We start from the raw sequence: 19779 nt of genomic DNA on the forward strand, positions 1-19779 counted from the left end.
TTACACCCCAGGGCTCTGAAGGAACTGGCAGATGAAATCTCAGAACCACTGAACTATACCTTTCAGAGATCCTGGAGCCCCGGGGAACTGCCAGAGGACTGGAAAAGAGCTGATGTGGTTCCCATCTTCAAAAAAGAAAAAAAATAGATCCAGGAAACCATAGACCTATCAGCCTGACCTCAATACCAGGAAAGATTCTGGAAAAGATAATCAAGCAATGAATTAGCGAACACCAAGAAGTAAACAAAGTAATAGCCAAAAGCCAACATGGGTTTGTCAAAAACAGATCATGCCAGACTAATCTTATTGCATTCTTTGGCAAAGTGACAAAATTAGTGGACCAGAGGAATGCTGTCAATATAGTTTACTTGGACCTCAGTAAGGCATTTGATAAAGTAGACCATAACCTACTACTAGATTAAGTAGAAGAATGGGGGTTGGACAGCATCACCACCAGATGGATTTGTAATTGGCTGACCAACCGCACTCAACGTGTAGTCCTCAATGGAACTTCATCTACATGGAGGGAAGTGGAGTACCCCAAGGCTCTGTTTTAGGCCTAGTACTCTTCAACTTCTTCATCAATGATTTGGATGAGGGAATAAATGGGGAACTCATCAAATTTACAGATGACACCAAGATGACACCAAGCTGGCAGGAATAGCCAACACTCCAGAAGGCCGGCTTAAGATACAGAAGGATCTTGACAAACTTGAACATTGGGCACCATCTAATAAAATGAAATTCAATGGTGAAAAGAGTAAGGTTCTACATTTAGGCAAGAAAAATGAAATGCACAGGTACAGTATAGGTGGTACCTTGCTCAATAGTAGTAACTATGAGAGGGATCCTGGAGTCCAGGTGGACAACCATTTCAATATGAGCCAACTGTGCAGCAGCTGCCAAAAAAGCCAACACAGTTCTAGGCTACATAAACAGAGGGATAGAATCAAAATCACATGAAGTGTTAATACCACTTTATAATGCGTTGGTAAGGCCACACTTGGAATACTGCATTCAGTTTTGGTCACCACGATGTAGAAAAGATGTGGAGACTCTAGAAAGAGTGCAGAGAAGAGTAACAAAGATGATTAGGGGACTGGAGACTAAAACATGAAGAACGGTTGCTGGAACTGGGTATGTCTAGTTTAATGAAAAGAAGGACTAGGGAAGACATGATAGCAGTGTTCCAATATCTCAGGGGTTGCCACAAGAAGAGGGAGTCAAACTATTCTCCAAGGCACCTGAGGGTAGAACAAGAAGCAATGGGTGGAAACAGCCCTCCCCTCGCTCCTCGAGTCAGTAGCCGAGCTGGCGGTAAAGTTCCCCAGGCTTATGGTGCTGGGGGATTTCAACCTTCCTTCGCTCGGTGAACGCTCTGATGGGGCGCAGGAGTTCCTGGCTTCCATGACAGCCATGGACTTGACCCAAGAAATCCGGGGTCTAACTCACTCAGCGGGTCACACGCTTGACCTTGTATTCCTCTCGGAGCAGTGAAGACGTGATCTAGATTTGAGGGGCATTGAGATCTTGCCCTTGTCATGGTCTGATCACTTCCTACTGAGGCTTGACTTTCGGAGGCCAATCCCCCACTGTAGGGAGGAGGAACCGACTAGGTGGTTCCGCCCCAGACGCCTGATGGACCCTATGGGATTTCAGACGGCGCTTGGAGAAATACCTGATGCTCTCATCCACAATCTGGTGGAGTCCTTAGTCGCTGCTTGGAATATAGCAGCGGCGGGTGCCCTAAACCGGATTTCGCCTTTACGGCCTCTCCGAGGTAGTGGATCCAGGAGAGCTCCTTGGTTCACTGAGTAACTCCGGGAGATGAAGCACCAAAAGAGACGCCTAGAGCGCCACTGGAGGGCCAGTAACTCTGAGTCAGACCGAGCACTGATGAGAGTCTTTATCAGGACCTATCTCGTGGCAATACGGGCGGCGAAATGTGCATTTTGCCGTTCTTATTGCATCTGCTGAATCGCGCCCAGCCGCCTTGTTTAGAATAGCCCGCTCCGTCTTGAAAGGGAAGGATGCGGACGACCCTTTACAAGGTAGAGCTGAGGAATTTGTTCAGTTTCTAACGGATAAAGTCGCTCGGATTCAGACAGATCTGGACTCCAATTGCACGGTACCAGCCGAGGTACCGGGGGAAGGTCTTGAGCAAATTTTATGGAGCGAGTTTCAACTTGTCACTCCTGAGGAAGTGGACAAGGCCATGGGAGCGGTGAGTGCCTCCACCTGTATACTGGACCCGTGCCCCTCCTGGCTGGTCTCGACCAGCAGGGAGGTGACACGTGGCTGGATCCAGACGATAGTTAATACCTCTCTCCGGGAGGGGTCCTTCCCGCACCTCCTAAAGGATCAGTGGTGAGACCCCTCCTGAAGAAACCCTCTCTGGATCCAGCCATTTTGAGTAACTATCGTCCAGTCTCCAACCTCCCCTTTGTAGGGAAGGTTGTTGAGAAAGTGGTGGCCTTTCAACTCCGACGGTCCTTGGATGAAACCGATTATCTGGATTCCTTTCAGTCCAGTTTCAGGCCTGGTTACAGCACGGAAACTGCTTTGGTTGTGACACGTGGCTGGATCCAGACGATAGTTAACACCTCTCTCCGGGAGAGGTCCTTCCCGCAGCTCCTAAAGGATGCGGTGGTGAGACCCCTCCTGAAGAAACCCTCTCTGGATCCAGCCATTTTGAGTAACTATCGTCCAGTCTCCAACGTCCCCTTTGTAGGGAAGGTTGTTGAGAAAGTGGTGGCCTTTCAACTCCGACGGTCCTTGGATGAAACCGATTATCTAGATTCCTTTCAGTCCAGTTTCAGGCCTGGTTACAGCACGGAAACTGCTTTGGTTGTGTTGATTGATGATCTCTGGCGAGCCAGGGATAGGGGTCACTCCTCTATCCTTGTGCTTCTTGACCTCTCAGCGGCCTTCGATACCATCAACCATGGTATCCTTCTGCGACGGTTGTGGGAGGTGGGAGTGGGAGGCACCGTTTTTCGGTGGTTCTTCTACCTCTCGGACAGGTCGCAGTCGGTGTTGGTCGGAAGGCAGAGATCAACCCCTAGGCCCCTCAATTACGGGGTGCTGCAGGGTTTGGTCCTTCCCCCCTCCTATTTAACATCTACATGAAGCCGCTGGGTGAGATCATACGCCGGCACGGGATTAAATATCAATATGCGGACAATACACAGCTGTATCTGTCCGCCCCCTGCCAACTCAGTGAAGCGATGTGCCAGTGCCTGGAGGCTGTCAGGGTCTGGATGGGAGTAAACAAACTTGCTCTCAATCCTGACAAGACCGAGTGGCTTGTGTTTTTCCATCCCAATAATTGGCCATGTTCTCCAACTCTCAGGCTGGGGGGTGAAATTATACGCCCCTCAGAGAGAGCTCGCAATTTGGGAGTCCTCCTGGATCTGCAGCTGACTCTAGAACATCATCTGTCGGCTGTGACCAGGGGGGCCTTTGCCCAGGTTCGCCTGGTGCACCAATTGCGACCCTATCTGGACCAGGAGGCCCTTCGGATAGTCACTCACGCCCTCTTCACCTCAAGACTGGATTACTGTAACACGCTCTACATGGGGCTGCCCTTGAAGAGTGTTCAGCTTGTCCAGAATGCAGCTGCGCGAGCGATTGTGGGTGCACCTCGGTACACCCACGTTACACCTATCCTCCGCGAGCTGCACTGGCTTCCCATTGGTCTCCGTACACGCTTCAAGGTGCTAGTCGTTACTTTTAAAGCCCTACATGGTATCGGATCTGGTTACCTGAGAGACCGCCTCTTGCTAGTCACCTCCCAAAGACCTATTAGATCCCACAGACTAGGCCTCCTCCGGATTCCATCTGCCGGCCAATGTCGGCTGGTGACTCCCTGGGGGAGGGCCTTCTCTGTGGCTGCTCCGGCCCTCTGGAATGATCTCTCCGTTGAGATCCGGACCCTTACTACCCTTCCGGCCTTCCACAAAGCAACTAAGACCTGGCTGTTCCAGCAGGCCTGGGGCTGTTGAATTATCTAGCCCCATCTGATGTTATGACTGTTGCTGAATTTTTAATTGTTGTTTTTATTTTTGTACTCCCTTCCCTTTCTTATTGTTAGCCACCCTGAGTCTCTCGGGAGTAGGGCAGCATACAAGCTAAATAAACCTAACCTAACCTAACTAATCAAAGAGAAAAGCAACTTAGAACTGAGGAGAAATTTCCTGACAGTTAGAACAATTAATCAGTGGAATAATTTGCCTCCAGAAGTTGTGAATGCCCCAACACTGGTAGTCTTTAAGAAGATGTTGGATAGCCATTTGTCTGGAATGGTATAGGGTTTCCTGCCTAGCCAGGGGGTTGGACTAGAAGACCTCCAAGTTCCCTTCCAATTCTGCTGTTGTATTGTATTGTATTAAGATTCTCATCCAAGACACCAATGAAAATAATATTTTGGACATATTGTGCATGAAGATCCTGCTCTCGTGAAGTTTATGATGCTGGCATGAGAAAAAGCTGATGACCCGCAGCAAGTGGAATTAAGGGAGTGATAAGATGCTTCATTGGAAGGCCTGAAGGTCATGTTGAAGATAGACCATCTCAAAGAAAGTTTATCTGTGTGGCCATTAAGAATTGATGCTAGCTTGGGATAGAAATGATAAATTAACAATGTCCACTGCATACAAAGAAAATCTTTATAAAATGTTTTATAGTGGCATTTTCCGCCCTCAAGGTTAGCAAAGATATTTAAGGATAAATCTGCAGAATGTTAGAAATGCCATCAGACACCTGGTTCATAAGTGGTAGACATGTCAAAAAGCAAACAAATATTGGACAAAAATACATAAATGGCTGGAAAAAATGATAAAACAACATATAGATTTGAAACCAGACACATTTTTGTTGGGCATTTTACCAGACGAGTACAACAAAGTGAATGTATATTTGATTTTACATGTAGTGACTGCAGCTAGAATAGTATTTGCACACCAATGGGAAAGTGAAGAGATTCCAACAAATGAAGATGTGATTAGAAAAATATTAGAATGTGCAGAAATGGATAAGCTAACATTTACAATTAAGGGGAAAAAGAAACTGAATATTTCTTGACTTGGGACTTATTTTATCAATGGCTAGCTGATAAAAACAGGAGCTAGAAACAGGGATATATATGGGAGGATTAGTGATGTAAGGAAGGTATGCTAACTTGGTTAAACAAATATGGTGATTGTTATTAATATTATTACAATTGATATTAATGCAATGAATATTGTTATAAACACTTGTATTATTATTTCTTAAAATGGTTTGTACCCAGACAACACACTGTTCAATTGAAATTGTAATTTTTGTATGTTATAAAATAAAATACTTATTACAAAAAAAAAAAAGAATTGATGTTAGCTTGGTAGTGTATGATCAATCATTCAATATGATAATGACCTCATTCTTCTTTTCACAGGCAGTGGTCGCTATGTTCCTGGTTCTTCCTCAGAATCTAATGAAAGACTTGCCACTGACCCATTTACAGGTATGACTTCTCTGAAAAATGATTCACAATATGAAAAATACAGTGTTGACTTCATGCATTTAGAGTCAGACAAATGTTCCCGACAAGAGATTATACTACTAAATGTGTGCATATATGTATATAATTTGAGTAGCTGAAACCCATCCTAATAAAGCAGTGTTTTATACCTTCAGATGCAACTTAATGTAATTGAAACCAGAAAAGATAATGGATTATATTTTGTCCTCATATTTATGAATAATGTATATTCAGCTTAAAAATGTAGATAGAAATGTGCCAGGAACCAGTGTTTTCAGACATATGTATAAGTTACACATGGTACATTAGGTATAATGTTTAGATATTTATTATTTATTGATTGATTATTTCTATTTATTTAGCTGTTCATCTCAAATATATTACTCTGGGCAGCTTACAAATGAAAAAGCAATATAAAAGACCAAAACAATATAAGAAAAATAAAAACAATGCAAAAAACCAAGCAACCAAATTCATAGCTGCAGTAATCTTAACATCCATCAATAATAATGATCACAGCATAAGTTTTACCACATTCCTGAGTCCTCAGGCAGAACTACATTTTCAGGGCCAGAAATCAATCTGATTTCCAGGGGATGATGTCCCAAAGGGTGGGAGCCACAAGCTTTTCTAAATCGCTCAAACCTTATGAGGTCTCGTATAGATCCTGGAAGATTTTAGTAAATTCTTGGCTGTTTTTTCAGCTTTTAAATTTAATTAGGTTCTTGACAGCCATCTAGTGGCATTACTGTCATTTTGCTTACCAATAGGTGTACTAACTAGGCTATAAATCTAGTATTAACCCAGAGAATGAGAATTGTTTGACGCTGTTCTTTTTTGTTGTTGCTGCAACTTGCTTTGTTTTCACTTCGTACCTCTTTCATTTATATCAGTGAATAGGGTTTTCCTTATGTTATTCAGAAATTACCGCCAGTTGGTGGTATTATTTGTTTTATTTTTATCCCGTCTTAATTAATTTTTATAAATAAGGCGGTGATTACAGTATACCTAGTAATCCTTCCTCTTCCTATTTTCCTGATAGCAACAATCCTGTGAGGTAAGTTGGGCTGAGGGATGGACTAGAACTCATAGTCTCGAAAGTACAACAAACTTAGGTGACTATATTAAGAATGAAATATGGATTTGATTTTGTTTTCGTCAAAATTGAATGTCTATATAAGCTTATATTATAATGTCTATGTAAGCTTTGTGAATATATCTTTGTTACTGCTGTTTTATTTTTAAGGTACTGGTCGTTACGTCCCAGGTGCTACCCCTGATCTTTCAACGCCTCAAAGTGGAACTCATCCATTTCCAGGTAAGTGGACAGGTTTTCACAGTTAAGAGAGTAACTTGTATTCATTATTCTCTTCCTTATTTGTTACAGTCAACAAATACAACAATTTCTTTGTTGCCATTTACCTATTTGGCTACCTTTTTATAACTAGAATCACTGCTAAGCTTTCACTGAATAAATCATATTTCATATAAATCATTTTTTATTTTACAGTTTCTCCAGGCTTTGAAATATTATTGGCCTTTTAAAAGAATATATTGAGATGGGTACCTATATTATGGTACAACTGGCTTCATTCATTGTTTTAAAGATAGTTTACAAACCACAGCAGTCGGATTTGCATTACATGTTAAACCTGAACTTGAGAAACCACATTGCTTTCAGCAGTGTGTGAATCATATTAAAGAATTTGGGACATTATTATTATCTATTCACAGCAGTGTGAAATCACAGCTGCCAGTTCTTCAGCTGATACTAGCTTTCATATGCATCAAATTCTTCCCAAGAACTTGGGAAGAATCAGTGTATTGTCTATTTATATCCCACCTTTGATATATTTATAAATCTCAAGGCGGTGAACATACCTCATACTCTTTCCTTCTATATTCTTCACAATAACCACACTGTGAGGTAGGTTGAGGTGATAAAGAGTGACTGTCTCAAAGTCATCCAGCTGGCTTTTCAGCCTAAGGTGGAATTAGAGCTTATAGTCTAGTTTTGATAATTTTCCTCCATGAAGAAGTATTCATGTTGTTTTGATTCATTCGCTTAATTGAGTTCTGTTTATCTAGTTTTAGGAGAAAATGTGGAGAATAGATTACATTTTAGGTCATTTTTCTTGCAATACTGAAAATTCAAAAAGGTTCAGAAACCTTTAAGTACCCGTGTGGTTGGCAATCAAGTAATTTACTCTTCATTCAGTATATCAGCAATAAACTGGTTCTCTGCTAAATTGGCTGGCAATCTCTCCTTCTCTTTTTACCTTTATTCTTTAGGGGCCAAATCAGTGGTAGCTAGCACTGAAAATATTTACTTTCCAAAGAAAGAAGCTGTTACATTTGATCAGGCCAACCCTTCATTAATACTGGGTGAGTATATTTGTAATGACTTCTTCAACATGCAAAAAGGATATTTTTCTGGCATATTAGTCTTGAAAAAATATTTTAATCCCTTGGTACTTACCATACAAACGTCTTCACTTTAATCTATAGTCTGAGTATAAATATAGAAAGAGAATTTATGTTTTTAATAGAACGAAGCTGCTATTTGCTTCTCATAAAGAATTGCAGTTCAGTTTTTTTCAAGCGTTTCCGTTTCCCCAAAAATGCTCCTATTGGAGAAAATGTTGGACTGGAGTAATGCTAAATTTGTTGTGTTTACTTTTTTTGTCTTTTTGATAAGCCATCAGGCATAATCTTCCCTGGGTAACCGTTTTGTTATCAGACTGAACATTAAAAGCACTGCCTGCTTTCTCCTCTCTACATAGCTGAAGACATTGTAAGAGGAGGGCAGTGTTAATCCATGGTGGCAAAAATAAAATAAAATTCCAAAGGAGCAGCTTTTCTGACTACCAAATTTTATGCAAAGAGAAAAGCTTTTGTGAGTTGCACTTACTTCATCAGATGCCTAGAATGTTTAAGTTTTTATCCCACCTTTTTTAAACATATAACTCAAGCCGGAAAACTTACCTAAAACTCCTCCCTGCTGTTTTCCTCACAACAACATTCCTATGAGGGGTATTGGGTTGAAAGAGAGTGCTTGGCTCAAAGTTAGCCAGACTTCTTGCCTTAGGCAAGTCTAGAACTCATGGTCTCCTGGTTTCTAACCTACTGCCTTAAACACTGTACTAAACTGGTTTTCTGTGCAATATCTGTGTAAAGTGAGCTGCAACTCTTGAAAGTTTGTCTCTCTTAATAAAATCTAGTTGGAAAGGTGCCACCAGACTCCTTCTGAAGCACAGCTGAAATATTTGCCAAAGGGTGCACATGATGAGCTACAATTAAATGGATTCTTATGTGCCAACCAATACAATATAAACCATTTTTGTTCATTAAAGCTAATTAATTTTATGTTACCACATGAATAGCATTAAATTATTGCAGAAAATAGTTTAAACAGTCTTCTGAAATAAATCTAAATCAGCCAGCTCATGATACCTTCTCTGACACAACAAGGTGGAACATCTATTTGCTACATCATCACAACTTAGATTGTAGATTTGATATATCAGTTATATTTGTTAATGGTAAAAAAAAACTGATTTTCAAAAGCTGTCAATAGTTTATTATTTATTACTTCCCTGATCTTATAACCGTTCTTAGTTTCCAAAATGTTCATAAGATGTTCTAAATTAAGAATGGATCTAGAGTTTTGAGATAGTGGAAAGTATCTGGAGGCCACAATACCAAAGTCTGATGATACTAACGTTTTATGAAGTTATTTTCAAGGACCCTGGATTTCAAAAACTGTTGCATTGAAAGGCATATCGTTAGTTCAATAATCACTTTTTATTTCAGTTTTTGACCAGCATAATTTATTATCCCAGTAGAGACTGTCTTGACTAACAGTAACTTTGTCCATATCCTTGTAAGATCCTTGCTGGTACTTGGGAACCCAAAGCATGTGATTCTGCCAATATTTAATGCAAGTTTAAAGCAATTATAAATCTTCTTCAATTATGTTTCATAATTTTTCACTTGTACTTTAATCTTAAATATATCTGTTTGAAAATATTTTCTACTGGGTCTTATTTTCCCTGGTAAGTATGCCTGGGACTATAGCTTCTACATAACACCTGACAATTTATAAGCTATTTTGGAATAGAAACTGATAGACTGTAGATACATTACTATTCCATGTCTACAGCAAATTTATTGCTTGTGAGCATTTTTGTAGTATGTAGAGATTATTAAAATTACATCTAATTTGAACATAACAATCAAAAAGCCGAAAAATCATGCATGGATGAAGTATGGTGGCTTTGTCTCTAGGCTATCTCAGTTTAAACTTTTTTTGAAAGTTGGTAAAATGTGTTTTATAAAATGAAATTCATTAATTTATATAATAAATGCACACTGGTTGATGTTAAAATGGTCACACCAGATTGAATTTGATCCATTCAGTAGTTACAAGAAAAATAATGCAGTATTTTTATAACAAGGAATTAAATGCATTGTAGAGATAAATGGAAACTCATTTCAAATTATTTCACATCTCCCATGTAGGTAAGATGAAAGAACTAAATGGAGATGTGCCTGAAGAACAACAGTTAACTGAAGATGATCTAGATGTTTTAGAAAAGATGCTATCTATAATATGCAGTGTGACTATGGAAACACCCACACGAGAACAGCTGAAAACTTTGTGGAAAGCGATTAACTGGCCAAATGGTATGCAGTAATTGTTGAGGACAGATCTCACAAATTATATGGACTAAAGGCAGTGTCTTAATACATCCTTTTAAGTAAGCCATTTTTATCCCACACTTACCTTAGATTGGTACACGCCATATTTAAAGTTGAGAATTTTTTGTATAGCTACATACATATTCAACATGCTGTTTCCTTTTGGAGTAAGCAACATTATGCGAAGTATAAAAAGGGAATAAAAATAATATGCAAAAGAAATTCAAAGCATGAGAAAGGAGAAAAAAAATCTAGCTAAAGCTACTTTACCCTAAAGCCATTCATTTCATCCCTCCACATCTTCCTGTCCTTACAAACCATCCTTGTTTCTATATCATATGCTGATTCATACCTTGTTTTTTTTTCCCTTTTAAAATTCTTAGTTCTCTCTTTTGGAGGATGTGATCTCCATCCAATCATAATTGTTTCAGTCTTCTCCTTCTTCACAACTCTTTCTCTATTCATAATATTTACAGAAAGCCCAAATATATAAACTCTAAGCAGTGTAGATGTAAGCAACAATTAAAATCTCCCTTACGTTGCATAAAGTGCCTCTCAGAATCTTCATCGTGAACCAAATTTTAAATAAGAATGGATTAAAATACTTCCTAAAACATTGGAGTGATAGAAGTCATGCATGTCTCCAAGGGCTGCTGTTACATATGTACAGATATAATTACCAAAGAATGTGGCCTTCTGGTCTTTCCAGAATTGGAACCTTCAGCAAGCCTCCCATAGATGGTCATCCTTAGCAGATAATTCTGCTAAATGGGACTCTATTATAATTGATGTTCCTGATTAGAAATATGGCCACTACCTTCTATACAAGTTATATCTTCCAAGCCCTTGTATTTAAAGGCAGCCCCATGTAGAATGCATTGCAGGTTCCATTTATGATGATCAAGACAGGAGTTACAGTTGCTGAGACTTCCTTGTCCAGGTAGGTTTGTAGCTGATGTACCTGTTAGAGCTGGGCTCTAACCTGGCCATGATTTCCACCATTTGCTCCAGCTGGAACCACAAATCCAGGAACCCCTCCTTCCTCAAAAACTAGTTTCATCAGGGCTATTCAATCCCATCCTAGAGCAACTACAGCAGAATGTTTCTGATAGAGTTTAAATCTTACTTTCAGATGAGGATGAATACCAGCTACATAGAAATGTGAATTGCCTTAGGAATTCTCATGAAGCAATATAAACTTTTATAATGCATATTTTTTAATATTTGATTATAGTTCTCAAATAACAGTGGGTGCCATAAACTTTCTTAGAAATTAAGAATGGTGGTAGTTGTAGCACAGTGTTTTGCTTGGACTATTCTGCTAAACGGGTACTTTTATTATTCATTATTCATATTCACATAGTTGCCACTGTGTGAATATGCAGGTCTTTGCATAAGTCTTTCCATTTTGTAGAATTGCTTGACAAAATTCATGGTATAGCTATCAATGAAGAAAAATACGGAATCCGTGTACTAGAACTAACTAAAAGCTGGAAGTTCAGCTTGGATATGTAGTCTGACTAATTGAAAATGCACACAGTGAACGCATGTTTATGTTTAGATAATGCGAGTAATTGTTTTCCTCTAGAAAAAAACATGTTTGGGGCCTTTTCTTTATGATTTCTAAGGTTAGGGTAATTAAAAAGAAAAAAAAAAGCAAAAAACAGCAGTGGCATATTTATTTTTGTCAAGAAAATTATATGAATACATTCTTAAGGCTACTAGGATATAGGTTTCACTTACAAGAATGATTTTAATGAATTGCTAGTTTGCTTTCCATTTCTTGCCTAATCGTGTATCCAGTTTTGTAGTTCTCTCTATCTTCTAAGAGCTTCCTTCTCCTGAATAGTTTTGTTTAGGAAATTCATGCAGCTGCCCATCTTCCAAAATGTTACTGTTGTTATAAACAGTTGCTTGTTGTTGCAATCAGTTGTTGGACAATTTAGAAAGCTGGAGGCATAACCCATTTTCTGTAGGCAAGAATGAGCATATTAGCGAATTAGTTGGTGGTGGGTTGACATTCTCAGATTTTCCATTGCTGATATTTATTTGAGAAGAAATATGTTTTAAGAATGGAAAGGAACAGTAAAGTTCCGAGGGTTATGATGAAATATCCATTCTGGGCTTTTTAGCTCACATTTAAGTCATTTTTCAGAATTGTCTAATTTTCAAGTGAATGAAAGTAAATATACGTGTCCCAGGATAATGTTGCAGGATCAAATCTGAGTTGGTCACCAGAGCCAAAGGTTTATTCTTCCAAGCTTTTGGGCTCGTGCTGGAACCCATCCTCAGGGAACTTAGTATACTGCTATATCATCTTACAGATAGGTTAACCTAGATTTTCATAATATGCTATATTCAGTCCATTGTTGAAAATGTTGTGACTTTGATATTAGTACAAGGATCTATAGATTAATTTCTGGTTAGCCAACTATCTTACTTATTAAATTCAAGTCTCCTACAAGTTGAGCTTGATTCCTGTTGACTTCATGAAGACATGCCTAATTTATTTGGTAACAGTACAGAAGTGGTTTGCCAGAGCTTTATTATGGAATATTTCTTAATTTCCCAGCCTAATTTACAGCATAGTGTTTTTTTAATAACTCTCCTAACCAATAAGACTTAGATTCAGAGTATGTATGGATACTACTTAACGGAGATTCTATGGGCATACCACATGTATTTCAAACCATTGCTTCCCTTTTATATCCAGATTGCTGAATAGATTTCCAGTTAGGTTTGGTGCTGCTTAGCTTCTGAGCCTAAACATGGTCATCAGCCTAAACATTCTAAACGGAGTCCCTGTGTATAAGTTCATTTTAATATCCATAAGGTTTAGTTTTTTGATTTTTGCCAGTGGAAATATGAAATGTATTCCTGAGAAAACCATTTCATTTCTAACCTTGGGTGACTTAATTCTGCTCAGCTATTGGAATAGTGAGAGCTACCAATTTACTGACAGAATGTACAATGTAATAGAAAAACCATTAACTGCTTCTGTATTTCTGTTTTTAGATTTTGTCTTTCCAGCACTAGATATTCTTCGATTAGCAATCAGGCATCCCAGCGTGAACGAAAGCTTCTGTGGCGAAAAGGATGGCCTTCAGTTCTGCAGTCATCTCATCAAATTCCTGAACACTGGAGGAAAGCAAGCCAACCAGATGCTGGCTCTGCGAATTTTATGCAATTGTTTTATTCACCCAGTTGGCCAAAAGCTCATGATGGCACAGGGGGACTCCATAATGTCACAAGCAATAGAACTGAAGCTGAGCAGCAATAAGAACATTCACATTGCACTGGCTACGTTGGCTTTAAACTATGCCATTTGTCTACATAAGAGTAACAACATTGAAGGCAAAGCTCAGTGTTTATCAGTGATCAGCACAGTCATAGAGGTAGTGCAAGACCTTGAAGCTGTTTTTAGATTGCTTGTGGCTCTTGGGACATTGATCAGTGATGATTCAAATGCTGTACAATTAGCCAAGTCCCTAGGAGTCGATTCTCAAATTAAAAAGTATTCCTCTGTATCAGAACCAGCTAAAGTAAATGAATGCTGTAGATTTGTTCTTAATTTGATGTAAACCCCTCCCTTAAAAAAACACTTGGGAGTCTAGGACTATATCAAAGATACCCATTTTCGTATTTTACAAAAAAAAAAAAGAATATTGTGGGCAAACTCTCTGGAAGTGAAATGATCTGAATAAATTTTTTTTTGCACTGATTTTAAAAGTGTTTTTCTTCAAAGCTGTTAAGTGTGTGCTTATTTTAAAGATAATTTTAGTAGCTTCTCCCCTTGATTAACTTTCATACATTGCTTTTTGTCCTACCTTCTGGTGCTTTGGAGAATAAAGAAATCTTGACTCATTGACATATGGCACATTTACTGTTGCTTTTCATCAGGCAGAAATCACTTGCAAAATGGATTCTTGTTTCATCGAGTGCCTCCATTTTGGTAAAACCATCTAGAATCAATTTGTATCTGGGATTAGATCCACAGGGCTGCAAAGAAGAGGGGACTGAAAAGTTCTCTTGAGCAAGCAGAAATTTTCTCACTATCGACTGAAAGAGCTGGAAGGAAAAGTTAACTACATTTAAGTTTTCTATTTTGGAAGAAATTCCAGCAATGTGTTGATATTAGTTCCTTGCTTATTCTGTGAGCTTTTACATTGTATAACACTACTAATAGTGGTTTTGATTCTTTATGAAACTGGGGATATACCAGAAAGTTGACTTCCCACATACAGAAGATGTATTTTTAACCACTGTTCCAGAAAAATCCAGCATACAAGGAAATAAGTATTTTGTATTTCCAGGTGTACTGTGCTCTTTTTCATTTTGGTTGTTTTTCTATAGAATGTTTCTTCAGAATACATATAGTTCTATCTTTCTCTGAATTTAGTGATAACCTTCCCAGTGTTGAGTGCAGTGTTATCTTCAGCCAGCCAGATTTGCAAGAATAATGCTACAAAGTATGAGCTGTCTCATTCATATTGATGAAATGCTCATTCTAAAGTCTAAGCCCTTATACCTAAATGTCAGCATTATTTCTTAGTTCCTTATCATAAACATGCAGCTCCCATGCTTATCATTTCTTGTGGATTTAGAAATGCAGCTGCAATGCTAAATATGCAAATAATTATTTCCATTCTGAATGTTCTCAATTTATTTTGGGAAGTTTCGTTTATAGGTGGTTTCTTATTGAAATGGAAATTACAAGTAAATTTTGTGTGAGACCTATCAAGTTTCAAAATCAAAGTCTGAATATCATATTTAACAGGGTTAATAAGATATTCAAACTTTCATATATCCTGCTAAGACATAAACAGATTGCAAACTACAGAGAAAATGCATCAAACTATTATCTACTCTAGCATAAAAAGTAGCCCCAGCCATTATGACTTAGTGTAGGAATACAGTAATTCCTATGTTGTTTTTGCCTCCCTGTACTCAACCCCCAAATCATTCTACCTTATGAATGTGATATATTTGAAACAACCAAATTGACTAATTCTGATCACAATGAACAAGATCCTAGTTTAAAAATTATGTGAGTGGGCGTCAGAGGGGTCCTTGGTGCTCTCTGAACTTGGTTGTTTTCTTATAGATGTTTCATTACCCAAACTAGGTAAACAACATCTGTGCTTATCTTCACTGGGAATCTATACACTTCCGTAAATTATGGAGAGTTTCCTTAGACTCAGTGTGGTATGAAAGGAGTGTTCTCAAACTTTTCTGTCTTAGATTTGGTGCGTATATGCAAAACAATCAGAATGCCATTGGTTAAGTTTGAGTAACAAATAATATCTTAGCATCAGATATTAATCAATAATTGGTTTTGTTTGCCTAACACAGCTGAGACCATTCAAAGTTATGGAAATAGCAAAAATGTGACTGGTCCAGCATACGCATATCTTACTGCTTTAGATGGTTGTAGCTCTTCTCTATTGCTTTATACAGTTACCAGATGATGATGATGAAGATGGGACCTCTGATTCTAAAAATCATAGACATAAAAGATGAACACATTACAATCACCTCTCTTCTTTTTAAGAGACTGTTGGTATAGCTATCTTTCTGTTTCTATAGTTAAAGTACAAATGTTTGCTTTGGATTGCTATGAAATTGCCCTATTGCCTTGCTATCAGTTCCACATTCAAAATGTTTCAATATTCTCTGCAAATAGTTTTAGAAAGCTGCTAGGATCAAGAGAGAACATTTGCAGGCAGATGTTTTGGCTTTAAAAGCAGAATAGATTTGCTCTCCTTGAAGGGCCAAAGTAACTATTTGTAAACCTGGCAGATGCATTCCTCCAACCCTATCAAAATATTTGAATGCTGCATTCCCCTACAAGAAATGAGCAGAAAACAGTATTTATACTGAAAGGAAATACCTTTACATTTGTGTTTTCAATTATGCAACAGGTACAAATAACAGATCTGATTCTGAGCATGGTGGTCATAGATTCAAATACTGTTAGACTGGAACCACTGAAATTCATAGATCACAATTGTGATCGACCAAATCATACAAATTGTAGAATCCTACTTTTCATAATACCAACATTGTGCAAATATATAAATCAAAATGAAGACATTCATAAAATTTTATATTTTACAGGGGAACACACAAATGTCAGATTTCATAATATATGTTCATGATTAATAACGGACTTTAAAAGATCAGTTGTTAGATGAGACATTGGGAAAAATTAATCATCCATGATTGTGAAGGTACATAAATCAGATTTGTCCAAGGGAGTGTATATAATAACCAAGGATCTATTTTTGGTTTCACTGGGCCCCCAAACCTCAGTCTGACCTACAAAATCTCTTGTTTTTGCCATTATTTTTATACTGCTTCCACATAAAACTACCATCAACTCACAGAATATATTTGAATGCGTGAAATAATTCATGCTCTGTCACCATGAAATTGCCCCAAGGAAGAATATTTGTTTTCACTAAATCAGTCAAATCAACTTTGACACAGGGTTTTTGTTGATTGCCCTCAACTGGACATAAACACAAGAAGATATCCATTTGCAATAAATGCATGAATTCTTAAAAATGTCAGCCTTTTATATATTTGGATGGTTCCGTGAAGAGCAGAGTGTATTAATGTTTGAAGGCTATCATATTACCAAAGTTATTAACCTGCATTTTTCTTTAGGCACTCTATCTAGGCTGTCCTTTTCATGTAAATGGTACAACTGCTTATTTCAGATCCTCCAAAAATATCTCTGCTTATTATCAAATGCTGGCATTTATTCTTTTTACTTGTATGATAACCAATGAGCCTGGGAATTTAGGCTGAATTAGAGTACTGGATGTGGGCTAAATGGCAGCAACCTGAGCAATGTTTGTTGAAGCTGGAATAGTTTTAAGATTAGTTCTGGACTGATAATACAGGTAGTCCTCAATTTATAACTGCAATTGAGCCCAAAATTTCTGCTGCTAAGTGAGATATTTATTAAGTGAGTTTTGCTCCATTTTAGGACTTTTCTTGCCACTGAAGTGAATCACTGATGTTGAGTTAGTAACACGATTGTTAAGTAAATCTGGCTTCCCCATTGACCTTGCTTGTCAGAAAGTTGCAAAAGGGGATTACATAAACCCAAGACACTGCAACCGTCATAAACATGAGTCAGTTGCCAAGTGTCTGAATTTTGATCCTATGGCCATTGAGATGCTGAAATGACCATGTATGTGAAAAATGATTCATGTCACTTTTTTCAGTGCCGTTGTAACTTCGATCACGTTGTAACTCTTGTACGTCGAGGACTACCTGTAACGTACCGTACATGAAGGACCAATAACAATAACAAAAAAAACCTCTGCCAATTGCTTCCAAATAAAAGATGCTTCTTTCTCTTTCTCTATAGGATTTTCTATCTCTAGGACGAAAGTCGCAAAATGACGTAATCAAGCTGCGACAGTGGTCCAGCTGAGTGTAACGCTGATCCCGCCAGTCGCGAGACGGCTGTTTGATGTGGTTATTTTATATTTCAAGACGCTTTAAAGGAACTGCCACCGTCTCGGGGTGGCGGACGCCATGACGGGCCGTAAATTCTCTAAAGAGAAGAAGCGACATCGTTCCCGTTTAAGCGGCCCAGAGGAAGGAGGTGGTAGCGAAAGAAAACGGCGGAGCACTGAGGCAACCCGCGGCCTTCTGGAGGTATCTTTAACAGCCAGTCAGCCTTGCGAGGGAAGAGCGGCTGAATTGCGCAGGCGCAGAGTAAAGTTACAGAGTCACTTGACAAGAAAGTGCAGCTTCAGCCTGTTCCCTTCGCGCGCCTGTTTTGGCGGGATAATGGCTGTCTTCTTTTTAACTCTTAAAACTCGTATCACATAAAATAATGGGTCGCAAAAAAAAAGAGAGAGAGAGAGAGAGAGAGCAGAGAAGCCACTGAAGGAAAATGAGTACCTTAATTCAATCAAATCAAAAGTGGGGTGGTAATGAAGTTAGCTCACCTCATCAATGTATATGTATATCTTTTAATAGCATTTCTTATTCAGAAAAGGTGCTGCCCTTTCTCTGGAAATCTGGCAAGTAGTAGCACCTTTTCTGAGTAAGAAATGTGATTAAATGCTGTTAACGTTTCTAAACTGTCCATATGTTGGATGAACCCATAAGATTGGTTGAGGAAGGTAAATTCTAGTTAAGTGAGCAAATATGCTTAGGGAAAACCTTCGTTGCCATTAACATGCAAGCTACTTTATTCTCCGGAACTTAACAGGGCAAAGTATTTTTAGAAATTACTTAAAATATTAAGAAGCTGAACTGGACCATCTTAGAAGGGAAATTAGTGCTTTCTTGTTACACAGAAGCGAGAGTGTTAGGTGCATAGAGTAGAAAGGAATGTAAAGACAAATGTTAAGGCTCATAACAGAGATAAAGTATGCCAATTAGAACATTTGGCTATTTTTTCTCTCCCTCCCTCCATCTCCTATGCCACTCATCTCATCTAGATGATTATTAGGAAAATAAAACTTGAAAATTTTAGAAGTAGATATGTGCAAACTACTTGTTTTGTACCTCACTATAAAATGTCTACAACCTTTGCCAATGTTTTTGCGTTATGTGTCAAATAAAACTTTTGAACACTGAATGATGGCATCTGGTGGTTTGGCCTGAGCAAGGAATGCTCAAAAGGTAAACATTTAACAATTGTAAAAACACGGTCTTCCTGCAAATGTGAGGTTGTGGCTGTCTGATGTAACTGGCAGGGGTCTGTATTTTCAGCAGTATAATTTGAGATTAGGATACAGAGGCAGAAGTTAATATTAGGTAGAAACAATTCTGCAAGGCAAGTAGAGAGCTGCCTCTGCAGAATATCCTACTGTACTACTCCAATTTACATTTTTTATTCTGAGTGATGGTCACACTTGTAAACTAATCTTTTGACTGTGCCCACCCAACAGGAGAGTGCCACATTGGAGGCGGTTGATAAGTGAAGAGACAATCCACCTCCCCACCCTGGGTGCCCTGCTCCATCCCTCTTCATCTTTTAATTATAACTTTATCTTGGATTACAATTCCATTAGAATTCAATTTTTACCATTTTAGAAATATTTATCTTTTATGGTTTTAATGTCATAAGCGGCCCAGCATAACTTCTAAATGAGATGGGCAGAAAATAAATAAATAAATAAATAAAAATAATCAAACAAATAAATAATACACATCTAATGGGAAGCAAAACCCTGTTCCATGTGTATTCATACATAGTCTTACAATCTGTTGGCCTTTTCTATAACTGTGAATTATGATTTTGGTCTTTCTACTTGGAAAGAATGCCATTGAGCATAATATGATATCTGAATAATAGCATGAATACTGTTATTACAGATAGTCCTCGAGTTATGACCACAATTGAGCCCAAAATTTATGCTGCTAAGTGAAACATTTCTTAAGTGAGTTTTGCCCCACTTTATGACTTTTGTTGCCACTGTTGTTAAATGAATCATTGCAATTGTTAAGTTAGTAACATGGTTGTTAAGTGAATCTGCCTTCTTCAATGACTTTACTTGTCAGGTCGCATCACATGACCTAGGGAC

At 38.3% G+C, this 19779-nt stretch overlaps 2 protein-coding genes across 3 annotated transcripts in view; both read left to right on the forward strand.

Moving 5' to 3' along the window:
* PLAA (phospholipase A2 activating protein) overlaps positions 1-13944 on the forward strand; it is a 29719-nt gene extending 15775 nt beyond the window's left edge. The window contains exons 10-14 of one of the 2 annotated variants that reach the window (XM_032213709.1): positions 5435-5503; positions 6768-6839; positions 7814-7906; positions 10043-10207; positions 13238-13944. In XM_032213709.1, coding sequence (XP_032069600.1) covers positions 5435-5503; positions 6768-6839; positions 7814-7906; positions 10043-10207; positions 13238-13803 — 965 coding nt within the window. In that variant the 3' untranslated portion in view covers positions 13804-13944. The remainder of the gene's footprint in view (positions 1-5434; positions 5504-6767; positions 6840-7813; positions 7907-10042; positions 10208-13237) is intronic. The other variant, XM_032213710.1, reaches the window with a different exon arrangement.
* Positions 13945-17660: 3716 nt separating this feature from the next.
* CAAP1 (caspase activity and apoptosis inhibitor 1) overlaps positions 17661-19779 on the forward strand; it is a 34102-nt gene continuing 31983 nt past the window's right edge. The window contains exon 1 of the mRNA XM_032214474.1: positions 17661-17896. Within this exon, the coding sequence (XP_032070365.1) occupies positions 17774-17896 (123 nt within the window). The 5' untranslated portion in view covers positions 17661-17773. The remainder of the gene's footprint in view (positions 17897-19779) is intronic.

This window comes from Thamnophis elegans, chromosome 3, assembly GCF_009769535.1.
Source record: "Thamnophis elegans isolate rThaEle1 chromosome 3, rThaEle1.pri, whole genome shotgun sequence".
Lineage (NCBI taxonomy): Eukaryota > Metazoa > Chordata > Lepidosauria > Squamata > Colubridae > Thamnophis > Thamnophis elegans.